The 27390-nt window shown below is 44.1% G+C and overlaps 1 protein-coding gene across 1 annotated transcript in view; it reads right to left on the minus strand.

Moving 5' to 3' along the window:
- Window positions 1–322: 322 nt before the first annotated feature.
- METTL24 (methyltransferase like 24) overlaps window positions 323–27390 on the minus strand; it is a 48601-nt gene continuing 21533 nt past the window's right edge. The window contains exons 3-5 of the mRNA XM_074923406.1: window positions 24086–24225; window positions 18087–18315; window positions 323–2309 (exon numbers count right to left, since the gene is read on the minus strand). Coding sequence (XP_074779507.1) covers window positions 1995–2309; window positions 18087–18315; window positions 24086–24225 — 684 coding nt within the window. The 3' untranslated portion in view covers window positions 323–1994. The remainder of the gene's footprint in view (window positions 2310–18086; window positions 18316–24085; window positions 24226–27390) is intronic.

Raw genomic sequence — 27390 nt, forward strand, 5'->3', positions numbered from 1 at the left:
CACCGAAGTCCTTCTCCACTGAAGTAGGGAGGGTTTTTTTCTGCATCTTCCAAAGCAGCCCGAGGTCTGTGATCTCTGTGGCAAGCACAGATGCTCCAAGTCAGACTCGCTGCAGCAGTTTCAAGCCCCATGATGGGCTCTGCAGGACCAGGTGGGAGGCAGGTGCTGGGGCCAGGGCAGGCTGCTCCCCGCAGTCCCAGAGCAAGGGCAGTGGGAGGAAGGCTGTCACCCTAGCAGGGTCACCTGCCCGCTGGCCTCTTCTCAGCTGAGCTGAAGGGCTGAAGCAGTTTCTGCTGGGGAGAGAGGTCTCTGCCCACCCTGGGGCAGCTGGAGCCCTCAGAGAGGTGGGAGAGGAGGAAAGCAGATGCCTGGCTTGGGGAAAAGCCTGGGAAAGGTGAGGGGAACGGTTTGATCCACTGGTGAGGCAAAGCAATGGCTCTGGGAGAAAGCTGACTCCACCTGTGGGAAGGAAGAGCTCCTACACTTAATTTTCCCCACCTCTGGCTGTTTGCTGAGATCCTGTGGGCATACTGGGTCCAGCGCAGGGCCCTGCTCTGGGAAGAAGGGGATGACGGAGCTTAGACAGCAGAGAGGGTGAAAAAGGAAAGGAGGGTATGAAAGAAAATGCCAGGATTACAAGAGAAGGAACAACATGAGGACAGAGAAAGAGACTTGTTAAAAACACAATGCTGGGCTGAGGCATGCCAAGGGGAGGAACACTGAGCCCTGCAGAAGTCCAAAACCAAAGGCAGTTACCAAGGTTGTATATCAAAGACATTGAAGTGGTGTCACCTTGTATTTTAATGCAAAGTTTAATGTAAAAATTCTTTTAAAAAGAAGAAAAAACTCAACCTGCTATATATTTTTTAGTTCCCCCCATTCCCTAGCTCCCCAGGGCATGGCCAAGGCTGGCTCCTAAGATTCACCCAGCACAGGCCCCAGCATGGCCACAGCCCCCGGCACCTGCCTGCCCCACCACCTCTGCCAGCATCAGCGCAGGCCCAGGGCCCGGCCTCCTCGTGTCGGCAAGAGGTGGCCGGGCCAGGGATGTGCTGAGGAGGCAGCAGGCGCCCAGGTGCAGCGCACAGCAAAAGGTTCAACTAGACCCCAAAACAAACAGATTTAAAAGACCAGGTTTTACTTTCAGCTCTTTTAAATAAGTATCTCTCTAGATGAACAACCATTTGCTACAGGCATTGCAAGAGTAATTTAAAACAAGACATTCTCTGAGAAAGTGAACTAGGGAAGCCGTCTTTTCTGGCTGAAGCCTCCGGAAGGTGAGGAGGGGGAGTGCTGGTGGCAGCTTTTCCATCAGCTGAGTCTCTCTGTCCCACCATCTCCTGTGCCAGAAGTGCTGAATTTGCTTCCCGTAGCCAGACTGCCTTAAAGAGCTAAAGTCAGAGCACTCAGAAGCTGCTCAACAAAACAGGTAGAAATTTAGTCTGGGGGTGATTTCTAACTCTGCCAAATTCAGCTGAAATTTGCCAGTGGGTTCTTGCCTAAAATGTGTTCCGTAGGAAACAAGGCCACAGTAAAGAAGGTGCGAATCGAAGATGATCGCTTTACAAAGAAGTAACACTTGACCCTTCCCGGGAAAGACACCTCCTCATGAGCACTCTTCTGCCTGAAAGCTGATGCAGCTCAGGGAGCAGAGTTTCCCAGAGCAGCCCCAGAGGGATGCCCTCTGTGCCAGCATGCTCAGGCACAGGTCAGCCTGGGTAAATCATGCTGTTAGCCCCCCGGACAAACATTTACAGAAACCTCTGTCCTCTGAGACAGTGTACCTGCTGGCAAATATATTGCTGTACAAATTTGCACTGTGTATCTTGTTCTAGTGCCAGTTCTTTTGACAACATATAAAAATAAAAGCCAGTCCATTTTGTTAGCAGTCACTGTGTGCATATTTAGCAACTTTAGCCAGTGACGCTAAAGTCCTCTTCAATAACGCTACAGGGCCAGATGGCTCACAGTCACACATCATAAATTCCTTTCTGCTATTTCCATCTTGTATTTACCCAGCTCAGTGTGTAACAGCTACTGGCATTGAAGGCTTCCTTTTTCAGAAACATCTGTGGTTTTGATAAGTCTTTGTGGGTATGGAAAAGCCTAAAGTCCTTCAGCTCCAGTTCTCGGAGCAGACTGTACCAGTACCGCACCACAGTGCTGTCATTGCCGCTGACTTCAAACCCAGGCCAGTGGATGTGCACCTCAAACACCAGCTGTCCTATCTGCTCAACAACATCTTCCAGGATGAGGTTCTCCAAAATTTTCCACTCGGCGCTCTCCACATCTGCCTTGAGGACATCAATCTGCAAGAAGAACAGTATTACTATGTGAAAACGAGAGGCTTTACAACTGCTGTCAGCAACATCTGAGGCCAGGCTTGTCCATCTGATAACATACATAATTGCTTTTATGTACAATTCCTTTTGTATTAAAAAAAAAAAAAAAAAAATCTCAGAGCATCCTAGGGCTACCATGGACAGTACGTGAAGTTTCATGCTTGGCAGTTCACAGCCCTTCTCCTCCTGCCTTTGACTCCTGGTCTGAAAAGCTTTATATGCCAAGGTGTCCAATGCAGCTCATCCTAGAACCAAAGTATGTTACTGTTCCTTCACAAGTCTTGTGGTGACGTCAAAGCTATGGGAAAAAGAAACCCACCTAACTAAACAAAGACAGTAAGGCATAGCTGTACCTTATTCCTCCATCACAAAATCCTGTGACAGAGCAAAACACACTAACAGTGATTACTTGCACCAAGTAGAACGGGGTCTTCGTGTGCCAGATACTACATGCACTGCACAAGTACAGGAGAAGGCCAAAGTGAAATTAATACTATGAGCAGCTCAGACCACCAGCTACCCACAGTAAAGCTGCTGTCTGAAGCTTTTGCAGGCATCACTATGGATGCTGAGTGAGGAGGACCAAATCAAAAGAGAATTATGCAAAGATTCTGCAGGGTTTTAAGGGCAGCTCCAAGGGATAGCAGGAAAGAAGCTGTGAATCTGTTTGAAGGAAAAAATACATCTAACAGAAAAGCACCCTATTCCAGATTTAGATCATCACTTAATTTTGTAGTAAGATATTCAGCAATGCAACTTCTCACAGCCCAATACAAACATGAGTTGACTTTGCTTGGAGATTAGCTAGGGGAAGGGAGTTATATGCTTTAATAAAAAAAGAGCATTTCATCACAATTTCACACCTGGTAGAAAATGATGACTGCAGTAGTGGTCACAAGCTGCAGAGCTCAAGGGCCTGCGTTTCCCAGAGCCAAACAGGGGACACTCCTCGCTGTGAGAGCGGGGTTTGCCTGTGCCAGTTCCACCTGAGCTGCTGCTTCTGCCCATCTGCTCACACTCAATATGAGTTTGAAGTGAAAAATACTTCATTAAGAGTCAAGAACAGTAAAAAAACCCAACCAAAAGTCCCCGATTCTCTCTGGCAGCCTACCCTAACAGTCACAGCAGTGTCAGAAAAGGCAGGTGAAGGTACAGGAGAGAAACTTGGGCAGGTGATGTAAAAGCCTTGCCAAGGCGACCACTTTCCTAAGCTGTGTCAGCCCAGGACACCTTGCTGGTGTCAGGCCACGCACCATCCACACAGACTGGGGCGCTGGCTTGCAGACCCCTCTGCCCAGGGGCACAGGGCAGCGACTGCGCTGTGAGCACCTCTCCTGTACAACCAGAGCTCTGCTTCAAACAGGCCACTGCCAGAAACCAAAGGGCCATGGCAAGGGGTGGCCACATCTACCTTCCTTTGCTCTCTGAATGGCTGACTGGAGGCACCAGGCTCTGATCTGCTGAGCTGCAGAGCACTCACAACCACATCAGCCCTCCTCAGGGGCTGTGCTCCAGCACTATGGATGGTCATGGGATGGCAAGAAGTGGTAGGTGTTAAAATGTTTGCTGTTTCTGGTCTCCATCTGTAAAATGAGGGTACTAACCACTGAACACCCTCTGTAGGGTACAAGGGTTGTGCCCATGAAGGGCTGTGAGACTTTTGTGGGACAGCTGTATAAAAACTGAAAACAAAGCACTGTGTTTTCAGAGCAGGACTTGGAGAGCGGGACTTGAATGAGGTCCACAGTCACAGACCGAATAATGACAAGCCAAGCCACTGCTTGTCTGCTCATTAAGGCTGCATTGTGCCTCCTCCACACTGAGAGAAGCAGGGGGCCAGTGGAAAATGACCAAGGGATTATGAAATTAAAGCCCGTATTGTGGCCTGTCCACACAGGAAGCAGAGAGGAAGGTTGCACAGACAACCTTAGCTCTGGAATTTCCCAACTTGACTCTGCAACAAAGAGCCTGTCAGTCTGTCCATCTGTGGGTTAGGGCAACAGTTTAACATGGTGCTCCTTTGGGTTCAAGGGGAGGCTGAATGTAAATGATGCTGCTCGTGACATTTCAGCTAAGAACTACTTCATGGTTGAGCTCACTTGTTTTCCTTCATACATTTAAATAGATTACTCATTTTTCAGATACCAACTCGCAGCTCTACCTGTAATGCAATTTCGTAGGTGGTTGATTCCACATGGGTGCAATTGCCACAGGACCGAGCGGCTGCACTTCAGAAACCACAGGTTTTTATCTTTGGGAGACTACTGTAACTTTGAAAGCAGACAAATTATTCAGAAATATTTGGGGGAGGGGTGTAGGGGGAAGAAATGTTTCTATGTGTTTGCTTTTGTTCTCCCATGATCTTGCTTTATGGCAACCTTAGGACATCTTTTTCCCATGGTAATGTTTCCAGTCATTATCCAGGTTTGTTTAACTGCTGCCGAGGCTGCTCAGCAGGCACTCTGCACACTCTGTGCTGTATCTGCAAAATTGATCCGAAAAGTGGCTGCTAACCAATGTTTCGGTAGGATAATGAGTTACCACAATAACCGCTTAAGTACATACTGAAATGACCAGGAAATAAACAAAAGGCTTGTGGGGATGTGCTGCATACACAAACCAGAAGCTCTTTGTTGCCTTTAGTGTGCTGCACTGCTCAGAGACCTGGAAGGAGGAAGGTGCCTGTCTCTACTCACCAATTTTTGTGACTGCCTTCCAGGCCAGGCATCCATCTCAGCCCAGAGTCTCCATTTTATGCCATGGATAGGGTAAAATAAATGGTAGAACAGCTTTGCTGTCGGAATATCTAAGCGAATAACAAACGTCCTGCTAACACCAAACACAAGTTTTAAGATTATTAGACCGCTGGGGAGATATTTACCATCAGTGATAAGCAGCGCACCACTGATAAGAAATGCACTACCACCTTCCAGACGCCTGATTCAAAGTGCCAGTGAAAGGATTAGTGGACAAATCTATAAATTCATAGCTCTAATTCACCTGAGAGGACAGCTGGGAGTCTGCTGCTGGGAGTAAGTCCTGGTGGGCAAAGATCTAAAGTGCCTGAAGGTAAAGGATGGCAGACGATTGCCTGCCAGTTTCAAGCAGTCGTAAACTAAGGCTGGTTCCTCCTATCTTCCACAAATCCTCTTATCTTCCACAAACTAACTAGGTTATCACAGAAAAGTAGAAAATGTGAATTTTTCAATGTTTTCTCAGTTTAGTTCCCTTGAAAAAGCACTGCAGCATTGTACCAGTTACACTTGGGGAAAAAAGCAAGCTTTCCTCATGCACAACCAAGCATATAAAGCAGCTGAAAATGAATGTGTTTTAGTTAGTGAAGGTTAACACATACTTTATGAAGGCTCATTTCTTCTTTTTAGGGTAATGACTTGTTACAACCGGGCATCGTTTCCTAAAGCAGAGATCAGCGGCTCTGTTTGCCTTGATCGTTTTTGAAATACCAGGGTTAACGGGGATTTCAGGCTCTGCGTTGCCCCATGGGCACCATTTAAAGCTCCCTGCGGAGAAAAGTCAATTGAGAGTGAGTAGCTGGAGGAAGCAATTTAGCTGTATTACTTCCAGCACGAACTCAGCATGTAGAAAGCAGCAGCCAGGAAAGGCAAAAACAGCAGACGTGGTACAGGTCAGGGAAGGTGGATCCCTCCCTTTCTGTCGGAGCAGCTCCGTGGCGTAAACTGGGAGCAGGGAGAGGAGAGCTGGTTATGGCTTTCAAGCAGAGGGGCTGAGCTCAGAATCACCCTGTCCTCCTGAACCACAGTCCTGCACTCAGGATTTGAGGCTGTGAGAAATAATCCTCTGCTCCAGCTCCCTGATCCCGGGTTACCATTCTGACATACAGCAAGATGAACTCTGCTTGCTTATGCATGAGTTTTTCCCCTCTCTACCTAATTCTCTATTTTCAGCAGACAAAACTCTAGAAAAAGCTGTTTAATTCCTATTTTGATAGCACATGATTTTGCAGGTAAAAAACAGGTTCTTGAGTGTGGCTTATTTAAACATAGCTTCACTCTTTTCCCATCGGCAACCTTTCAGCATGATACTTCCCTCACTTTCCTTTCAAAATGCATCCACAGCTCCTCCTCACCAGCAGGCGATGACTCGACCGTTAAATCTCTTTCATTCCCTTTTATTCCAAGCCGAGGCTGTAACTGATGGCAGACGGGATACCACATAGCCTAATAGCAAATCACGCTCCCAGCAGCGTGAGACTGCTTCTGCCTACGTTCCCTGTGATGGGTGGGACGGACATGGAACCATTCCGGCTCTCTCTGAGCCATCCAGCAGGGAGACTGGGACTGCTGTGGGCATGGTCTGAGCAACTAGATACAGAAACCAGGAGAAAGGTCCATCATTACAGGTCAGTGGTGTAGAGCTCCAAACAGCAGCACTTCTGCAAATTACCTCCCTTCCTGCTCACACACCCGCCTCTGTGATGGTCCCTACAGCCAACTTCAAAACGACTCTGGGACAAATGTGTTATTTGAGATTATTTGCCCCCAAAGTGACAGATTGGGCACAACTTCAATTATCTGCTGAAGGCATCAAAGCCACAAAGCTGCTTTGTGCAGCTGGGTGATTACATGGTCTTTGGTCTTTTTTTACAGTAAAGGGCAACTGTCCAGCTGAAGTCACTCATACAATATACACACCACCGAAACTGAAAGCCAGCAGTGAGTGCAGATGAACTTTGTTCCTCTGCTCTCACCGCTGATCCTCCACAGCCTTGCAAGTGACAGAGAAATCTTTTTTCCTCCTGGTTTCAGTGATGTGCTTCCATGAAAGCATTACACAGCAGGGGCACAATACTAAGTCATTTTATGTTTACCATTTAAGCTGCAGAAAATGTTTCAAAATAACATTAAGAAAACTTATTTAACTTTCTCTGATGGCCAACCGTCAGTATAGCAACAGCCTGCCAGAAGCAGTAATAACCCCAGACAGACAAACGTACCCATCTGGAAAGCCCACCCAGTGCATGCAGGAGGCATCAATCTCAGCTGAGTGCTCAGGAGCCCTAAGAGCACTTCACCCATGCTGTCCCTTGGGGCACTGCTCCCAGCAAGGACCCACACGGGCACCCCAAATTACTCCCTCCCACAGCTACAGAGCCCAGGCGTGGGGGTGACCAGGCGCTTTTATTCCCCACTTCTTCCTTTGGTCTGTGATGCCGAGATGTTTCCCACATACTCTCTCCATCTGGAAGCAATTTTTCTCCTAAGACTTATTACAGAAAGACACACACTCCCTTCTCCAGTCCAGCCCAGTTAAGCGATGCCACTTACTCCAATGGACAGGCAGAGAAGAGGTCTTTTAGCTGACAGTAGTTTTTTTTTCAATGCCACCTTATCAGAGGACAAAATAATTTCTGGACAAACAACCGCCACCTGGCTTAGAAGATCAGCATGACCTGAAATCCTTTCTCCTTGGCTGCATTAGGTCAGGAGGCCGCAGGGTTTCACCTGTGGCCTTCCTGTCATCACAGACATCTTTCTTTGCCATGGGATTAGTTTTTGGCATCTTCCCATCTTAACTCATGCTGGGCACTGGACCAGCCAGAGACAGCAGCTCACTCATTCATCACCTTCTGGTCATAAAGTAATACATGTCCCCAGCCTGAATTGATTTTCAGACAGGTTTGATGGGTTCAGCTAGCATTACATTATAATGACCTTAAAGCTAGAGGTATTGTGCTTAACATCTTGTCTAGCTTGCTACCCAGCAAGACCAAGGTTCCTGTACAGTCACAGGCATGCATCCCTGCTCAGAAACACTGTCCCCCTGCTCCCATTTGTACCATGTTACCTTTTTCAGTTTGCACAGCTCTTCTGTTGTACAGAAAAAAATGAAAACAACACGAGGTACCTCAATCTGAGGTCTAGACTGTCCAAGTGGGAAAAATCCCACAAGGGAGCTTCAGAACCCCTGATCTTAAATTATTTATCAGCCTGGTCATCAGCAAGAGCTCTACTCATCAAAGCCTGTGCTGCAAACAGACATTTTAACTACTGCATTTATTCCACCAGCAGCCAACAGCTCAGGCTGGAAGCGCAGCCACTCTGTGCACAGCTCTGACTGAGCGCACGAGTTGCTTTGCAAAGAGCACATTCAGCCATCTAATCTCACAGGAGATGTCCCGCTGCCCACTCCCCCCGAAAAGGGGGGAAAATCCTTTCATTTCTGTTCTTTTGATCTTCTCTGCCAGACACTGCTGGATGCCTGTGGGAACGGATGTTTACTCAAAAGAATAAATGCTGTACACTGGACCCTCAAGTCTCGTCATTAAAGGGGAACAAACATTTGCAGCCTGTTTGTGTTGCCCCAGCACCAAGCAAGGACAGTGGGACCCGGCTCTGCACTCACATAAAGACACATTATCCTGGCCTTGCTAGTGGTGAAAGCCAGCAGCAATATGACAAACACATTGCAAGGGGATGAGGGGGCAGTCGGCGCAGGAGGTTTGCATTAGAAGGCAAACAGTTAAGCTGTAAAATGGGCCCTGAAGGCCTGAGGAGCAAGAGCTGCGAGTGCAAGGGACAGAGGGCCTAGGCTACCGTAAAATGGTTGTATATAGCAAACAGCATTTTGGCTGCCAGACCTGCTACTGTTTATTAATACAGTGCCCATGGGAGCCTTAAAAATTTAAGTAATTGAAGAAAGGGCTCAGAGTCCCATCTTCAAAAATGTTCACCACACCTTACAGAACATCTCTTGTAGGATGTCCAGTATAACCAAGTAGGTCCAGTTACATCTGGTGGAGGACCTGGTTCCCATCTGCACTAGCCAGTGCAATAAAATGCTTTAAGACTACACCTCTTCATGGGGATCTATTTGCTTCACTCCATTTCTGGTCCAAGGTGCCAAACTGCCTTTCCGCTTCACTGTTTGCCTGCCCGCCACTGTTTGCCTGCAAGCATGGCAGGAAGCAAGCTGCACGTTCCTGGAAACATGAGTTAACACCCTGAACTGCATGACTAGCAGACTTCATCTGGGACTGGCAGTGAGGAGGGGAAAGGAGAATTGCTGTGGCTTTGACCTCTGAATTTCAAATTTTTGAGACTGGAGGGTTACCTTAAACTGCTATCAGATTAAAAAAAGAGACCAGAAAGGATCCAGACACTAAGGTGAAAGTATTCAAACAAGAGATGGCCAATTCCAATGACAAGAATTTGTAAACAGTGACGGGAGGAGGGATGAGCTACTAGGGACAAACAAGGGGGAAAAAAAATCACTTTTTTTTTTAGAAAGCTCCTAAGTGCTCTAGATAGGGCATTTATCTAAACAACTTGTTAATGTCAATTACTCCTTGGAAATTATGAGAAGGATGGGTAGCAGAGAAATACCAGGATGCTTATGGAAGAGGTAGCTCACTTATAAAACCAGTGTCACGTCACAGACCACCACCCTGAGAAGATATTCAGCACCTTGGCTGAATTAAAACCGTACAGATTCACATCACTATGCTTAAGCCAGTGTTAACGGCTTAAGCAGGAGCCAGAAAGGATGAATACAGGTCTGAGCTCATCAGGTGCCCTGCATGTGGTAACACTGTGTGAAGCTGGGCAGGTTCCCCAGGCTCCTGCTGAACTCCCACTATCGGTGAGAGGAGGGATCCAGGAGTGACTGGTTTCTTACAGCAGCAGCATACCAATGATGACTCCATGGTGCCTGCAGCAAGTGCCGTGCTCTTCTGAATGCAACTGCTTGACACTGAAATAGTGGTACACTGCTGCTGCTGTCGAAAATAAGGTGGGGAATGGCATATTAGTGCACTGAACTGTGCTGGGAATTGAACACAGCTTGTGCAGCCCCCTAGTAAAGCTGGGGGAAAGCAGATTTTTAATACCTGATTTTTTCTGAAGGGTCTGAACAACCACAACAAAGGCAACAAAAAAAGAAAATAAAACCCTAAAAAAATTCCTCCTTCCTTTCTAATTTTTAGCAGACAATAATATGCTGTGAAAGTGCTTTTTTTCTTTAAAGATGACCTGCATAAATTCCATTTCAATTTTAATTACAATTCAGGCATTGCACTAGCCCTTTTCCTAGGGGAAGAAAAGGCTATAGATCCCACCACATTCAGCCAATGGTATCATTAAAGAGATCTTCGCTCCATGCCTGACAATTGCATACTAAACAGCACCTTCAGGTTGCTCCCTAGAAACCACTGTTCTTAACAGCATCCCAAGAACTGCTCCTGGTGGAGAGAATTTAAATGAGGCAAAAGAAGATGTAAGGGACCAAGAGAAAATCCTGTAAAGGAATGTGTGTGAGGCATTCCTTGCATACAACACAGGAAGTGGGAGAGGTGGTGAGCAGTAAATCACTGTCTAAAGATCTTCGCTTCCAGAAACATGAAGTTGTCAAGCCCATTTCTCCTTGCAGCAAAACTCTTCAATCTAATTACAATTAAAATACTTTATGCAGCAGCAGACTCAGCTAACTAAGCAAATGCAAAACAATTACCACCTTGATTTCATTATTGCTAAAATTAAAAAATATATACATAAAGAAACACTGTGTGATGGAAGCCTGTAGATAACTCGGGGACAACCATGTCAAGGTTACAGAAGGCGCATTTCCAATTACAGCTGGGAACATCTGTACCAGTTTGCCCCTTTTTAGCAAAGAAAGTAAAATTCGCCAACTCACTGACACACCCCCAAACAAAAGGTTTTACACACACAACAACGGTTACTGCTCAAACTGCAGCTCTGCTGTAAGTCCAAGGAAATCGGTCACATTACACAGAGAATGAATTTGGCCAGCATGTACAAACATAATCTCAAAGGGACTGAATGCATGTGTTACAGGCAGTAAGTCTTGCAAGAACTCATAAATCAAATTAGAGAGCTAGAGGCAGATGCTTATTGTAGAGTAACATCTCTCCAGCACTCTGAGCTTTTGCTCTAATGGGATGACTTTAAAAAAAAAATTACATTTTCTGGCTAGCTTGTCCAATGTTATTATCTCCAGCACTCTCCCTTTCAGCACAACTAGCACGGAAATCAGGCGTGTGAGACAGATTTACAGAACTTTTAAGTCCTGATCTCAGGACTTGTCAGACAGATGCTGAGCACACACAGCATCTTGGACAGACTGATGCTGAGCACAGCCGAGTTTGTGGGCAAGTCACTCAAGATGGGACGCACGTCACCCAGCCTTAGACATCTAAACCCAACCAGCTATAAAACTCCCTTTATAGACCACAGAGAATCGGAATTTCTGAGGAGCAATTTGAGATTTGCAGGTCACATCATCCAGTCTGTTTTAAACATCTGCCCTGGAATGAGATGAACTGCACCTTAATGGTGTCCCTTGAGTTTATGAGGACCTCAACCAGCTACCTCAGTTAATGGAGGCGAGTTCTATGATCCTCTTGGAGCGTGACCCTGGCAGGTCATTTATTTAAACTTTAAGTTCTTACAGCTATGATATTACATCTGCCTTGGTGCCAAAGGGTCCAAGTGCTAACATAGGACTTTGCTGTGCAGAGTTACCCCTACTACAAAAAGGGCAGGACCAGCCTATTTGAATTATTTACACTTTAAAAAATTCAGTGCTCTGGGACAAAACTCTTTCTACTGTGCCATGCACAAACTAATGTAACAAAGAGACAGTCTGCTGTGTCCACATAAAAGCAAACAAGATGACAAGCTGTAGCAGTGCAGACATTTCCAGGGGAGGAAGGGGAATGAGGTGGTCACAGCTCAAGCCTTAGCTGAGACCTCAGTGAGACTTCTGAATAGTACTGATCGCTGATGCTCCAGCTGCATGAAGGGCAGTGAAACCCTAGTAAGATGTTATGGGAAATACAGGATCTCTCATGTCGGAGGAGACTTAGAGAAGCCAGTATGATAACCCTACCAAAGCAAAGGCTGTTCTTCACAAATATATCTGGATGGTAAATAACAGCTGCAGAAAAGGGGCCACTTTAGCCTAAAGAGCACTGATTGCACAAGAAAAAGCTTGGATGTGGAAATAATGAGGCTAAAAATCAGATGAAGGGTGGTTTTTTTCCTTCTAGAATTGAGATTTTGGAAAAGCTCCAAATAAGCATAATAAAGCAAAGAAAATTTAAGCCTTTTCAAGACAGAACTCCAAACATTTACTTAAGGATTTGTATGATGCAATGATTCAAAAGATCTGGTCTCATTTGGTGTTTCTGATGCTAAGACAAACATAGTAAAGTGCAGATCTAAACCCGTCCCTTTTGCTCCAGCAAGGTGAAGGGGGCAGCTCCCCAGCTGCACCAGCAACAAGGACTCACTGCTTTGCAAGAGCTCCCAGGCTTCTGAGCTCCTGGCTTCTTATCCCAAGCTCAGGCTTCCACATCAGGACATAGATCAGTCTGCAGGCACTCACCAACCAGTACTGAGGGCCTTCTGTCAGTTAAGATGGCAGCTGAGCTAAGTTTATAAACGTGGGTGGCATCCACTTGTTAAACGTGGGCACAGCAGCCCCTTAGTGAATGTAACTCACACTAACTAACCCACAAGTTCCCTGTGTAATACCTAAATCTACCCTTGCAAGTGATAATCAAAGATAAATGATTTTGTCTAGGCAGGGTCAAAAATTAAGACTATTCTGTCCCCTGCAGTCCTGAGGCATGGGTAGTAAAGAGTAATTGCATGGATTGGGTTGCTCCAAAACTCGAACATGGACTTTTCCCAACCTGGAAAGTTTATTTTTTGGTTTGCTAATCAAATGTCCATGCACAACTAAGCTGCTATACAGTTTTTCCAGGGCTTTTATTTTATATTTATTTGTGTACTGACAACAGAGCCGATTTTAAACCAAACTGGTAAATTGATTTTCTTTAATCTTTGCTCTTTCGCACTAATCTTCACAAAACTGAAAGTGCAGCACAAAATAAGACTCTATAGTGTCTGCTTTAGGAGAGGAGCAAGTGATAAATTACTTGCCTAGGAGGACATGAGGTTATTAATCAAAATGGCTTCAGGGTGTAGTGTTTTGAAGTCATGTCAAGTATTAAAAAACAGATGAAAGGGAGGAGGTTTTTCCTACTGAAACTCTAAATCTAAGCCTGTGCAATAAAATGAAGCAGACAGCTGTTAGCCGGGTTGTCACAGAAGAAAAAATCTTCATGAAGAGCCAGTGTAAATTAAAGCCTTCATATCAAAACCAGGACTTAGATTGCTTTGCATTTCTTTTCATAATAAACAATGACACAGTTTGGTCTCTTACACAATTTATTGAAGATGACTTGAATGACAAAAGTTGAATCTAACTCTGCTGTCCCCTGAGAATTACACCTAAGAGTACTTCCTGATTAAATGGAAGGTCTTAATTTGCATCCCCCGGTTCTCCTTTTCAGCTTATTTCATTTTCCAATAAACCATCTCATCTACTGCTGAGCTATACTGCCAAGGAATGCAAATTCATAGCGCTTACTGATGACATCACATGAGATTTGTCCTACGGAACTCCAGCAAGAGGAAAACTACTACTGAAGTAAGAGTTTGCATGTGTGAACGTGCATGGTTTACTCATGCATGCCCATTCAGGACAGAATGAACTTTTGCTTGCTTCTGCTGCACAGGGCCTTTCTCTCAAGTGTTATAAATTTTGCTTTATAGCATACATGATACATGTGGTAGCTTGAATTTCTAGTTAAGGGTTAGGACTTTTTGTCAAGGGGATAATGTTGTAGTGGTGGGAGGGAGCTTGCATTTCAACATGGTCTTCCCCTTATAGTTTTATTGCATACTAAAATCTGGGCTACATGGAACATAGCAACCTTCTGAAGAGGACACTGTTATCATACACAACACAAATCTAGGTGAATTTAGGCAGCTGAATTGGCCCCCTTGTAACAAATTCAGACTGATCCCCTTGCAAGACCATGAAATCAGCTGTGACTAGTCTAGAAGAACCCTGGGATATATATTTGACACGGCCTCCCGCAGTAGTCTTGTATCCAAGTCAGGATGTTACAGTCTGGATGAACAGACAACCTCATAATTAAGAAACCAGTTGGATGGTTGGGCTCAGAGGGCAGTGGTTAACAGGTTGTATTCTCCCTGAAGGTCAGTTACAAGTAGAGTGCCACAGGGTCTATACTAGGATTTGTCCTATTTAACATCTTTGGAAGTTACCTAGAGGAGGTGTTAGATGACACTCTTGCCATGTTTGTGGATGACACCAAACTGGTGGGACCAGTCAATACTCACACACAAGGGCAAAGTCGCCATCCAGAGGGACCCAGGCAGGCTGGAGGGATGGGCCAATGGGAACCTCATGAAATTCAACAAGGATAAATGCCAAGCCCTGCACCTGAGGAGGATGGACCCCCTGCAATGATAAAAGCTGGGGAATTCCTGTCTGGCTGCTAAGCATTTCTGCAGAAAGGCCCTGGGGATCATGGTGCAAAGAAAGTCAACAGCATCCCAGGATGCATTAGCAGGAGCATGGCCTGTAGACCAAGGGATGTGATTATCTCCCTGTACTCACCACTTGTGAGAGTGCATCTAGATACTACACCCAGTTTTAGTCCCCACAACACAAGACAGACAATGATAAACTGATGTGAGTTCAGCTGGGAGCCACCAAGATCGTTGGGGACTGGAACACCTGCCCTGCAAGGAGAGGCTAGGGAAACGGGGCTTGTTCAAACTAGGCAGGAGATGGCTTTGTGGGGGGGACTACTATCAGTCTTTAGAGCCTATGAAGAGGTCTTCAAGACAGTGGAGACAAGCTTTTCAGCAGTGCACAGCAGTAGGACAAGAGACAACTGGCATAAATTGAAATCGTGGGGTTTCAGACTGGATATAAGGAGACTTTTTCACAAGCAGGACAACAGCTGGCCCAGAGAAATGCAGTCTCCATTTCGGAGAAAACTCAGTGGTTTTCAAGACCCTAGTGGATAAAGCCTTGAACAACCTGGTCTGGCTTCACAGCTGGCTTTGCACTGAGCAGGAGATTGAACTATAGGCCTCTCAATATCCCTTCTGACTTGAATTATCCAGCAACTCTGTATGAAGGAAGTTCCCCACCCAGCTATCACTAATCCATGGGAAACACCAGCACTGTCGCATCCTTACCCCCATAGGTAGTTAGAGAATATGAAGTGAGAGCTTTCACAAAGCTGAACTCCACTGCAATAAGACCTTGTACATTCAGTGGCTTTCTCACTTTTTTCCACTGTTCATCAGTCGTGCACTAGAGCTTGCACGTTCAGCAAAAAACATGGGGGGGGGGGGGAGATGAGCAAGAACAATTTTTACATCTTTATCCTTTCCTGTGGCTGATAAAATACTGCTCTTCTCAGAAGATAGACCAGTAAATTTTCAGTTTAGATTTGTGTACCAGAAAATATGACTCTCATGACATCCTTTGGAGATTATTCCAGGGCTTAAAAGATTTCACACTCTAACAGTTCCCCAAAATACTCAGACGATATGTTTCCTTTGTCAGTCTCATCCTAATGCAGTACTCGATAAGACCCTTAACTCCAAGCTATTTATACTCCCCAGAGAACTGAGGACTGTTATGCCACATAGCCAACTAGAAAGATCAAGTTCTTTTAATCTTTTCTCAAATCCACTCTAACACCAAAACCATTTTTGCATTTCTTGCCATAACATCAGGATGGGTTTCCCCTTCTGTGGATGAGGTCCCAGTACTGACTGCAGAATAGTAGGTGTGCTCTCATCCAAGCCAGAGTGTAAACGAGCCCATCCAAGTTCTTTGACTCCCTTGCACACAAAACTCCCAAACTGCATGTTTTCTTTTCAAGGCTACAACAGCAAGAACTCCAGGATGCCTTGTCTACGCTCTTCATCAGCCCAATCCAAAGTCTCTGACGTCAGTGGAAATAGTCTCAATCACTTGGAGGGTCTTGGATCAAGTCCCACATCTTAAAAGAATAAAAGCAAGGAGAAAACGAGGCATTAACTTCAAATGCAGCTGCCTGGAATTCCTGCCTTGAAGTGGGAACAGAATGACTTTGAGGGTAGGCAGAAGGATTTTTAAAATTAAAAAGATTGGGACAAAGAGTGTGTTTTAACTTTCTAAGTGAAAAAAAGTGCTTTGGAAAATATTATGTGAAACTGTTTTGAATTAACTTATTTATCCAGTCAAGGAAACATTCCACTCATTCACCAGAAGAATGAAAACCTGAATGTCACAGTATTTACTTTGAAGTTCTCTTCATAAATTGGAGCTTATCGGTGTCTTTATGCAACATACTTCTCAGGCTGCCTTCTAAATCAAAGAAAAACTAAACAGAACAATGTGAGGAGAGTCAGCCCATTCAGGTATTTCAAAAATAGGAAGTAACAAAAGATTGCAGAGTAACAGCTTTATCCTCACTGATAACGCCACAGTTTTGCACAGGGAAGCTACCCAAACACTAATAGAGCAAGAGGCTATTTACACCATTCATAATGCACCAGCACACTTAACCAAATCCTATGCCATGTGTACACAGCTAAAGGAAAGCCTGACTGCATGTGCTACATGTGTATTATGTTCCTTGGCTGCCCTCCAGAAGCTGCTTTCATGTCAGATAACTTTTCACCCAGAAAGTTATACACTCAGAATTCATAGCTATACCTTTCTCATTCACAGAAGTTCTTACAATCACTCTGTATTATCACGATAACCTGAGAACTAACTGTTCTCAGCAGGTCTGGTATATCACAAGATTCATATGCTCTTCCAGATCAGGTCATTAATCATTTGCTCTGTGACTAATTCTTCTAAAATCAATGTAAGGCACATGTCAAAGGAAAGCCATCTCTCCTCTCCCCAGATGTTTCACTAATGCACAGCCTTGTATAGTTACACTATGACTAAGAAGTAGGAAAAAGCTTCTTATCTTCAGAATGGTCCAATCAGTAAGGCTGAACCAGAAGAAAATACTGAAGAAAAGCAAGTGAACTGAAAAGGACATCTTGCATTTTATAAGAACAAACCAAACAAACACTGCACTGCTTGCTTTGTAAATTTTACAGAAAAGCTCCTCCTTAGCTCAAGCTGCCTATTTCTTAAAAAACAAAGACAAGCAGAACTAGTTGCAGGCAATGAAGTATATTAGCATTTGAATTCATGCTTCTATATCCTCTGAAGGAAAAACTCTCTTAAAAGTTACCTAAGGAACTTTCTCAAATGTATTCTGTCAGCAGTTATTTGAGACCTGAAGATTTTTTTTGTCTTTACAGTTCCTTAAAAACAAACTGGGAAATGTTTAAAAAAGCATACAGATTGCTGCCAATTTCAAAACAGGATGTTTTTCTTGTTGATGACTGTAATTAGGACCAGTGACCTTGAAAATGTAAACAACCCATCCATTACCTCTTCTCTTCCAATTATTCTTGCAAATATTTTCCTTTTCTTTATAAACTTGGCTGTATGAGTAGTTCAGCACTCATATTCAGACATAGACCAGAACTTCCACAGGACTGAAAGTACTACCACCCAATGTCACCAGCTAGCTGAAAGGAGAAAGAGGGGAGGAGGAGGTAAGTATTCAGTATATGGCCAGTGATTTAAAAATCAAGGTGACTTATCAGCACACAGAAAAAGCAAGAAAGAAGAGGCACCTCTACAAGAAATGTGTTACAAGTATTGCTGAAGAAAGACCCATTGTCAAGAGATAACCTTGGAAAATGCCTGAACTCCTGAGATAGCAAGGAGGAAATTCTGCAGCTTTCCCAACACCTAATCCTGCAGTCAGAAACCTGACTCTCACGTCCTTACCTTCTGATGTCCAAATTCATTCAGTATTGTGCCCAGCTTCTTCGTGTTGCTGTGAAGTTTATGAGCAGCAATGGCTGGATTGGGATCCCTCCAGTCAATGGACAGGCGATGATACCAGAGGTGCCGACCCTCCTGGATGTGTGCTGACTTGATGCTGGGATCAAAGCGATGCACCTCACATCCACTGTTGGCCATGCTGATCTCAAACTGGTTGTCATCGTTGCCTAGCCTACAAAACAAAAAAGATGTAAGTATTAGTGCTGCAAAAAGAACTGGACGTTCTGAGGATTCATAGTAAAAGAAGGTAGAATCCAACCTATTTGGAGGAGCTGCTGTGCTCCTTCTTGGGATATATCTACAGTGTTGAGCACAATCTAATCCTAATTCTGACGAGTTAACCAGAAATAAAGCTAAGGGTCCACAATAATACCTGCTGAGTATTTGGAACAGTAACTAGATATGTCACATTCATAATTGATCTTAAGAAACTTTTCATGAGATTTTTCATTTGTAGATTGAAACTACTAGAGTGAATTGGATTAACTAACCTCACCAGAAAATTCAAGCTCAATGCAATATACCGCATACGATTAGAATGAAGGGCTCCTTTCAAGGTGAGAACTAAACAACTTTCAGACAAGCTGATAACCTTTACAAAGAGCTTTTTCTTAATTCAGAAGTTGACATAATTAATTTCCTTTCTTATAAAATGCTAGAACCTTTGCGCTGTCATTATTCCTCTATTCATATTTTATGTATGTATTCCTCTATTTTCCATTTGCTTTTTCTTGACAAGATCACAATACTTTCCTTAGCCTCCACAGCACAAAATTCCAGTAACCAAGCCGTAAGCAGAAGAGCAAATACACTTAAAATTTATACAATACTGTTTTGTAAAAATCAGGCACATTTCCCACCATATCTACAATCTGGTGTTACAAAAACGAGCCACAATGCCCACCAATATGGACAAGATAGAAGAACCAAATGACTCTCTTTCTCTGTGCCCAGGAAGGCACAAAAGCAAATTTAAAAATAACCCCTTCACAACAATAGCCAGAGTTTTTACACAGACTTAAGAGAAAGATTGCTGATTTGGCAAAGACCCCAAAGAAGAAGAAAAATTAATAGGCCCACTGTACAACAGTGTTGTCTCGGTCCCTGTTTCTGCAAGAAGATTTATTTTACAAGGCTGTGCCATATTCCGACATCCTACAGCACACTGGTCCACACAGGGTGCACTGAAACTAAAAAATTCTGGTATTTACCATTGCAATCACACGTCTGGACCACAGGTTTTCCCTACTGCCTAAAATAGGATGTCCTCTTCATTCCTACTCCTCCAAGCCTGTTCCAAACGTGGCTCAACTCATGCACTAAGCCTTGAACTTAATCAAAATTATGCTGTTGGACATACGCACATGTAGCACTGGGAAAAGAATCAAGATTTTTAAATCAGTGCTTCAACCAGTTGTACTAATTGAGACTATCCACTGTGTACTAACAGCACGGCATTTATCTACCATACACAAACCATTACAGGGCAGTACTCTCAGATGTACTGTCACAGCATCTGCTACACTACACCACAATTATCCTTAGAAATGGCATGAGTCTGAAATAATTCTGGCTATTTGCATCAAGATGTAAAACATTTAAAATCATGCTATACTATGCTACAACATTAAGTCAGCACTAAGTGTTTTACATAGATGACATACTGGTAAATTAAAATGAATCCAACTTGGGAAACGTTTGGAAGAGCGTATGTTTTGGAAGTTACCAATGGGGTATGATGCTTGTTGTAATAGTGGCTAAGCACAGGGTAATGATAGGTCTCCTCAACCATCTTCCCCTTCCAGCATCCTGGGAAAGTAGGAGGAGACAGGGCTTGCAAAGACAGCCCAGCATGCTTTTAAGAACAAGTCTTTTTCACAAGATTCCAGCCCATACAGCCATGTAGGAGGAAAAGAGAGTAGTTTTCATTTAATATGTTCAACATACATTAGGAAAAAAGTTCAGAAGTTAACCAAGTGAATTGACATATTTGTTTGCATGTGGCTTTCTACAGAAGGGACACTGATGAACAAAGACCAGTGTAATCCCTTAGGAATGAGAAGTTGGCTAAAAATGAACAACATGTGAATTGTTGGGGATGGTTACAGCATTAGAGTGATGAGCCTACCAGCGCCTGACAGACACATGTGTCCATGACACACTTCTAACAGTACCAGCTGGTACAATTCAGAGGGCCAGATGCTTTTGATGTAGACAAACCTCAGGCTGCCTTCAAACAGACTGCTACTCATGTGTACTGCAAAGGGAGGTTCACAGTGGTGCAAAACAAAAAAAACCCATACAGATGAGGGTGAAGAAGGTGCTGATGTATTTTCTGGCACTCTAGCTAACAGCTCAGATTTATGCCTGAAGAGAAATCTAACCAACAGCAAATATTGAGGAAAGAAAATAAGGTCATCTCCAAAAGAAGTGGTTTGAAAAATTCCTGGCTCACATGTGATCATGGTAAGGGAAAGTGCAGCATGAAAAAAGATAAACAAATGAGGCCTCCTAAGAAAGATTTTGTGTTACTTAGAAAGGGACCATGTGTGGAGGTCACAGAAGACTAGAGAGGCCTTTCCCCACCATCAGGAGAGAGCAACTGCTGCTTCCAGCAGCAAAATAAAAAATGCTAAAGACACTGACCTATTTTTACTGTAAAGAAGAGAGCTTGGTTACAGAGTGGGCAGTTGCACGCTGTCCCCTGCAGCGGAGGTGGTGGTGGGCTTTCAAAGCAGCCGAAGCAGCACCTGTGGGACCAGCTCCCCTAGCCTGTGTGTGAGTGGGAAGGAAGGGCTCGCTGGCACTGCGTCCCGCCAGCGGCAGGGCAGGGACGCTGACCCAGGGCAGAGCACAGTACAGCAGGGAGCAGTGTCCCTTGGCTGTCCCCAGCTCCCAGGGTTCACAGAGGGTCACAGTACAGAGAGCCTCGCACTCAGAATAAACACTGGGCTGCAGCTTGTACCGAAGAGAGCATCGCACCGCCGCCCCCCCACCCCCCAGCATCCTGGAGCACTGTGAGCACGCAGGTGGCACAAAAGCTGCTTTGTCTCCTCCAGCACAGCCCTATTGGACACCCGTATCTGATCCAGCCTGATAGCTGGAGGTACTCCAGCTCCCACAGGGACCACAGGACAGAGCTGTAAAAGCAGACACGTTAAGATGCAACTTTTCCTTTCTGCATTCCCCCTCCTCCCCTTCTTTCTCAAAGGAAGACAACTGAGCTGTGCAGCTCAGGAAGAAAGAACCATCCCCTGCCTGGATCCGAAAGCCCCTACACTTTAAGATCCACCTGAAAGGACTTTTATACAGTACTGCAGAGAGACTCCTTAAACCTCAACTGGTAAGTTTCTGGAATTCTGTTCATGTATATTATCCCAGCTTGAGTGCCTGCCTGTGGTGTTTGTAACAGATTTAGCTTAATCTAAGCAGATTTAGTGCTAATAACTAGAGCTCACTAATGTATATTGCAATTATGTATCATACTGGGAAATCCTGTCCCCCAAGCAAAAACACTGCTGTCTCCCAGTAGTGGAAGAAACTAATACTAACCTAAAAAGATCTCCAGATGTTTCAGACACTGCCCCTTCCCATTCACAAGCAACCTCTTCTACAGCATTCAAGAAGGCAGTGCCTAAGCAGCATGTTTTGTTCCATTCTTAAGGATATATGGATTTAATTCAGGATTCCCAGTAACATTTGCACTGAACTTTCACATTTGTCCTCCATCCATCCTCTCCACAGAGTATGTTCTTCATTGGAAGCAGCTGCTCCCCCTGTGCTCTTTATGAAGTGTATGAGATAACAAAAATGTTTAAAGGGGATTTTTGCCTTAATCAGAACAAAATTACTTTTCTGTCTGTCATAAACTAAAGGAAGTGAGTCTGAGAGAAGAATTAAGCAGTAACGAGCTCCAAAGGCTGCAGAAGTAAACTGGAGGATTGAAGACTGCTCCTCCTTAATCTCAAATATTTCCCTTTTATTTTTTAGCTGTTTCATGTGATGCATCATGGTTGGCTATTTACTGCACATGTGGATCTGATGACTGATGGGAGAGTCAACATCAATTTCAATCTCTGATAAGCCCTACTGTTCCATCAGGACAGAAAATCTGGCATTCAGGCTCCCTGTACCATACCCAAAACAGCACTACATATAAAGCACTGGTATACATGCACTAGCTCAGATTTGTTCAAAACCATTTGCAGGCTATCTTTGTGCTGGTTGGCTTTGTGCCAAATCTGCATTTCCTAGCACAGATTAAATCAATTCTGTGTTGTGCCTACTGGCCAATTCAACAAAAAACCACAATTCTCAACTTGGTCCATAGCAAAAGGGAAGTGGGACATTAATACAGGAGAGCTCAGGTCTAATATTAATGACCATGTAACTTGAAGGGCAACATCTAGATTAATTCCACGGAACCTTGAGTACTTTGCCAAGACATCTAAAGTCAGCAGCCACGTTAACCCAGACTTCCTCTATAATCAAAGGAAAGCTATACCAGAATGTTATTTAGCTTAGCTGATTTTCCACCTGAATGTGCCTGCCTCTCCCTACTGACTACTAGAATGAGCCTGAGGCAATGAGCCAGTACTACAGTCAGGCAGGTAAAGACTGGACCTGAGCATGAGATAACACAGCATCTCTCCTGATTTTCATAGGAACATGAAAAACTGAGAAAAAAACCCATGTAAACCTGTATTTTGCATTAAAACCAGGTAAGTATAATTTGAAATAGATTGCAAAGAACGTTTAGAAAATAAGAAGCAACAGTAGTCAAGAGGAGTTTGCTCTCCATATAGGTGATTTGTCTCTAAGGGGCACATTATTGTTGCTCTGCCACAGAGCAATGCAGCTGACCAAACCCTGAGAGCCCCTCACCTTCTGAGGAGTTCAGTCTTTACAGTTCAATTTAAGCTCCACCCAAATGTAAAACCACCCAAATTAACAGAATACACTCCCTTTGTCTGCAGCATACTCTGCATCCACATTACATTAATTGTTGGTGTTAACTGCCATGTGCTAATCACTGAGAAATGCCACCCAGACACAGCTCCTTGCTATGCACCATTTATAAACACACAGCAGCAAGATCACAGAACTAAGCTGCGCTGGAGTTGAAGAAGAACGAAACCTTTCCATACAACTCTAACATAAAACTGGCTCTCAGGACAGCAAAGACAGTTTTATTAGGCTGCAGCCATGTGATGATCTGTGTGAAACAAGCTCCAGATCCCAGCCATCACTCTCCTAATGCACCTGTGCGCTGATGGGTAATGCAAAAGGCCAGTGGCCTGAACAACTCAGGACTGACCTCCCTCATCCTCCCAGGAAGCAGAGTGTTTTATTAGCAGGGAAACAGACTGCATTTGTGGTTTTACTACCTGTGAAAGCACTTGTTCTGTGAAGAGTGAAAACTTCAATCTCAAGTGCTGTAAACATCATAAACACTACAAACATTTTAAAATAAAGCCACAACCACCTTTATTATTATCACTTCGGCACATGTCACCCCTGAAGTGCTTAGCAAACACACTCTCATATGGAAATGAACTATTTTGTCCCAGGAGTACTTAATGAAGTTTTATAAGTAATGCAGTTGAAGTACCTGGCAATTATGCAAGTCATTTCCACTCAGGGAAGATGCTGTAGGCTTCTCAGTTTATCTCATTAATTTCCATCTTCCTCTGTACGAACTACCACTCACCATTAAGCAATTTGTTTTCATGTCGATATTAGAAAAGCAAAGGAAAACAAAGACCCTCATCATGGAGAAAGGTTTTTTCCCTAAAAACAGAATTTACAGAAGCACATCAACACGTAACAAACACACCCAAACAAAGTCTATATTTTAGAAGACAACCTTGTTGCAGCCTGTGTTGCATTTATAGGGCTAGATGTCATGAAACAATTTGCTGTCTTTTAAAAAGAGCACTTACCCAAGGGAATAGAGACGGCATTGCTTGCTTCTGATTCGATGTATGAGGCTAAACCTTTCATCAAGACAGACCGACCAGGGCTTCTTTGCGGTTTCAGAGTACCCTCTCAGGCTGTTCAGGTTCATGTGTTCACATGCAATCTGTTGAAATCAAAGGATGTTTCATTTTAAGACATGACTTTTAATTTGGTTTTAATTTGCCTTCTGGGGAAAGAATGGAAAGAAGAAAAATGTTAATTGGTTTCATTTAAATCTGACTGTCAATCTGATACACAGCTATGGAGATCTGTTGATTTTTTTTTTTCCTTGTTCATCTGTTCTGCTTGGTGAAATTTAAGGCTTACATAATCCCCCAGAGAGCAATGCAGTTTGAAAAGCAAATAATTAAGCATTAGTACTGTACCCATAAATCAATTTTCCCAAGAACAAGTTATTTCTGGATTAAAATGTTTCATTTTTTTTTCTTTTCAAACCTTGGAGTGGATTCTACATCCTGAATAATGTTAAGATCATGTCATGACTCGAGACTGTAATCAGAAGTTGCAGTGTCAATGCAATGTACACTGTATACCCCACCTAGAGTGTCTTGGATCTCAGTTCTAGAAGGGATTTAATCATTACCCTCTCCAACAACAAAGGGATTTAAGCAAGTGCTTAACTAAACAGAGGAATCATAGCACGTGTGCCTATGCTGTGCTGGCTTAGACATCTAGAGTCCAAAGCCAGGATAAAAACACTGCAGAAGATGACGACACAGAGACCCTGCAGAGGGGAACACTGTAGGTCAAAGTCCTTGTAAAGACCAAGAAAGCAAGAACTAAAATGTGCTGGATTCATCACAAACCTGGAAATGTCAAAAAAACACTTACCTTAGAGGTGAAGTCAGCTTTGCCAGCAGCTGAGCAGCAGCCTGCAACAGCCAAAACACAGAGGTGACAGAGCCAACAAAGCTATGGCTCTGTGGGTGACACCCTACAGAGGAGCCCCTGCCTGCAGCACCAGCTCCGCCTGTATACCCAGCAGCTCGGGCCACTGCTTCAGCCCCACGCTCTACCACACCATTCTGCACCATCCTCTTCCTCCAGACCCACTCTGGAAACAGCAGGCATGGATCTGGAGGGTGCTGCAGCCTTCTCAGCATTGGGGAGCCAGGGCAATTTGTACAGCTGTCATGGCAGCAGTTATAAGGAGTTAATGGGAAGAGAAGCAAGCACCAGAGCCGTGACTACTGCCCCAGAGGCTGCATTGCTCTGCACCAGCATCAGCATACATGTGGTTGTGGAACAGCTTTTCAAACCACATGCAGCCCAGCCATCAAATTCAGGGGATGCGGGGCACAGGCTGCTAACATGCAGACAGGAAAGCAAAGACTTGAGAAGAGTTGCAGGAACCCAGCTAAGCCATTATGATGAAAATATAATTGGGCCCAGGTTCTCTGGGCCCTATACCAAACCTGGCTGCAGGGATGGGAGCTGGCGCTGCCAGAAAACCAACAATAAAAAAAGTGGAAAGAACTGTAGTAGAGACAAACCAAGTTAAACATCAGTCCTGAACTGACTATTCTCATCTTGCTCCTTCTCTCCTCCGCATGAGACTGCCCAGGCTCAGCCCTTGGTTTTAGCCTAACTAAAAAGCACAGGTTCATTCCCACCTAGACCCACAGAAATGGAATGATTTTACACAGGGGTGAGAGTGAGAACTGGAACCCAGTTTGCTGTAGTAGGCACTCTCCACTATGTGCCTTACAATAAGTAAATAAAACTCTCATTGTTTAAGAAGCTTAAGCTCTGAAAGGTCATTATCTGGAGCATTACAACCAAATAGCTGCATGCTGCATCACCACCTCCCTGCCCCTGTTCAGCTCATAATTCCCATGGAAAAATTCATAAAAGCTAATATAGCATCTCTTCATGCTGCTCTCAGGATTCACTAAGTTTTAAGCAATGATTTGCACTGCACCCCACCACCCACTTCCCTTCAGGCACATAACAATCAAGGAATAAATGGCATTGCAATAACAAGCCCTAATTTTAAGACACAGAAGAATAATGTGCTCTCTACAGAAAAGTAAGATTCTGCAATGCTGCCATTTAATTGACTCATGGTATTATGAGCAATTACAACATTCAGAATTTGGAGGGATTTAATAGTTCTTACTACTTAATAGCTGTTGCTATCAAGAATAAAAAAAACCACCCTGAACTCTGCTTTTTGCATCATCACCAGTCTGTTGCATGATTTACAGACCCTGAAGCACTGAGCTCACATCCTGTTCTGGGCTTTTACTCACTACTATCATACAATCAACAGCACATGCAAGATGGTTCTTCTGATCATTAGATACCAGCATTGAAAAAGCTTTATCTGTCCATATCTCAACTCTGCTGACATGGCATCTTCCCCCTCCAGCAGTTCGAGACATTCTACACTAATGGCAGGGAGTTGAACTCAGGCACAGCAATTAGTAGACACTTGCTCAGCAAACAAAGGAAAATGAAATCCCATGTTCATCTACGTAAGCAGGATCCCATTTCCAGAAGCGCTCATATCAGTCATGGTGTTATCCTGTAAGTTATTAATCCTATAACATCTGCCAGGTCAGGAACAAGGATTTATCTCATTTTTTGTTTTCACTTATGTTTGTCCCCCCAACCAGGGTCAGTTACTCTGGGAACGAAACTTCTCGATTAGTGTGTCAGAAGCAATAAACTCTCTGCTAATTGATGTCCTTGTAGGCTTTGACCCAACTAGTGGAGTTCAGCAGCATCTGCCACTGTTTATTAAGTCACCAAAATGAAGGAAGTTTTCAGCTTAATATGCCTGCTGCAGCCTAAACTTCTGTACAACAAAACAAGCAGTCTACACTCATCTCTTGCTGTCTCCACATGCATCGTCTTGCCTGCCCTCTCCATGCTGGCATGAGTGGAGGCAGATGTCATTTTCCTGATCATTTAGCCAGGGGTACCCACAAGCTGGAGGATAAGTGAATACTCTGCTACCCTTCCAGTTACCACACCATCAGCAAAGCAGCATATTTTTAAACGTTTCAAATGAATCTCATCTCAGTCTTGAAAGCACCGCATTAACAAAAAATTTCAGATGTGAATGACATTTCAGTGACATTAGCACCTGAGGCTTTTTGCTGTTCTCTCGTGTTAAGCGATGGCACAGTTAAATCTGTATTCAAGGGTCAGTTACTGATAGACCTGGGTACTGAAAGCAGATGCCCTGTCAGAACTGTAGGCATCCAGCACCTTTTCCATTTTTTATTACAGGAAATGCATGTGTAAATGCTGTTGTGCAGAA

The sequence above is a fragment of the Athene noctua genome, chromosome 1 (assembly GCF_965140245.1).
Source record: "Athene noctua chromosome 1, bAthNoc1.hap1.1, whole genome shotgun sequence".
Taxonomy (NCBI): Eukaryota; Metazoa; Chordata; class Aves; order Strigiformes; family Strigidae; genus Athene; species Athene noctua.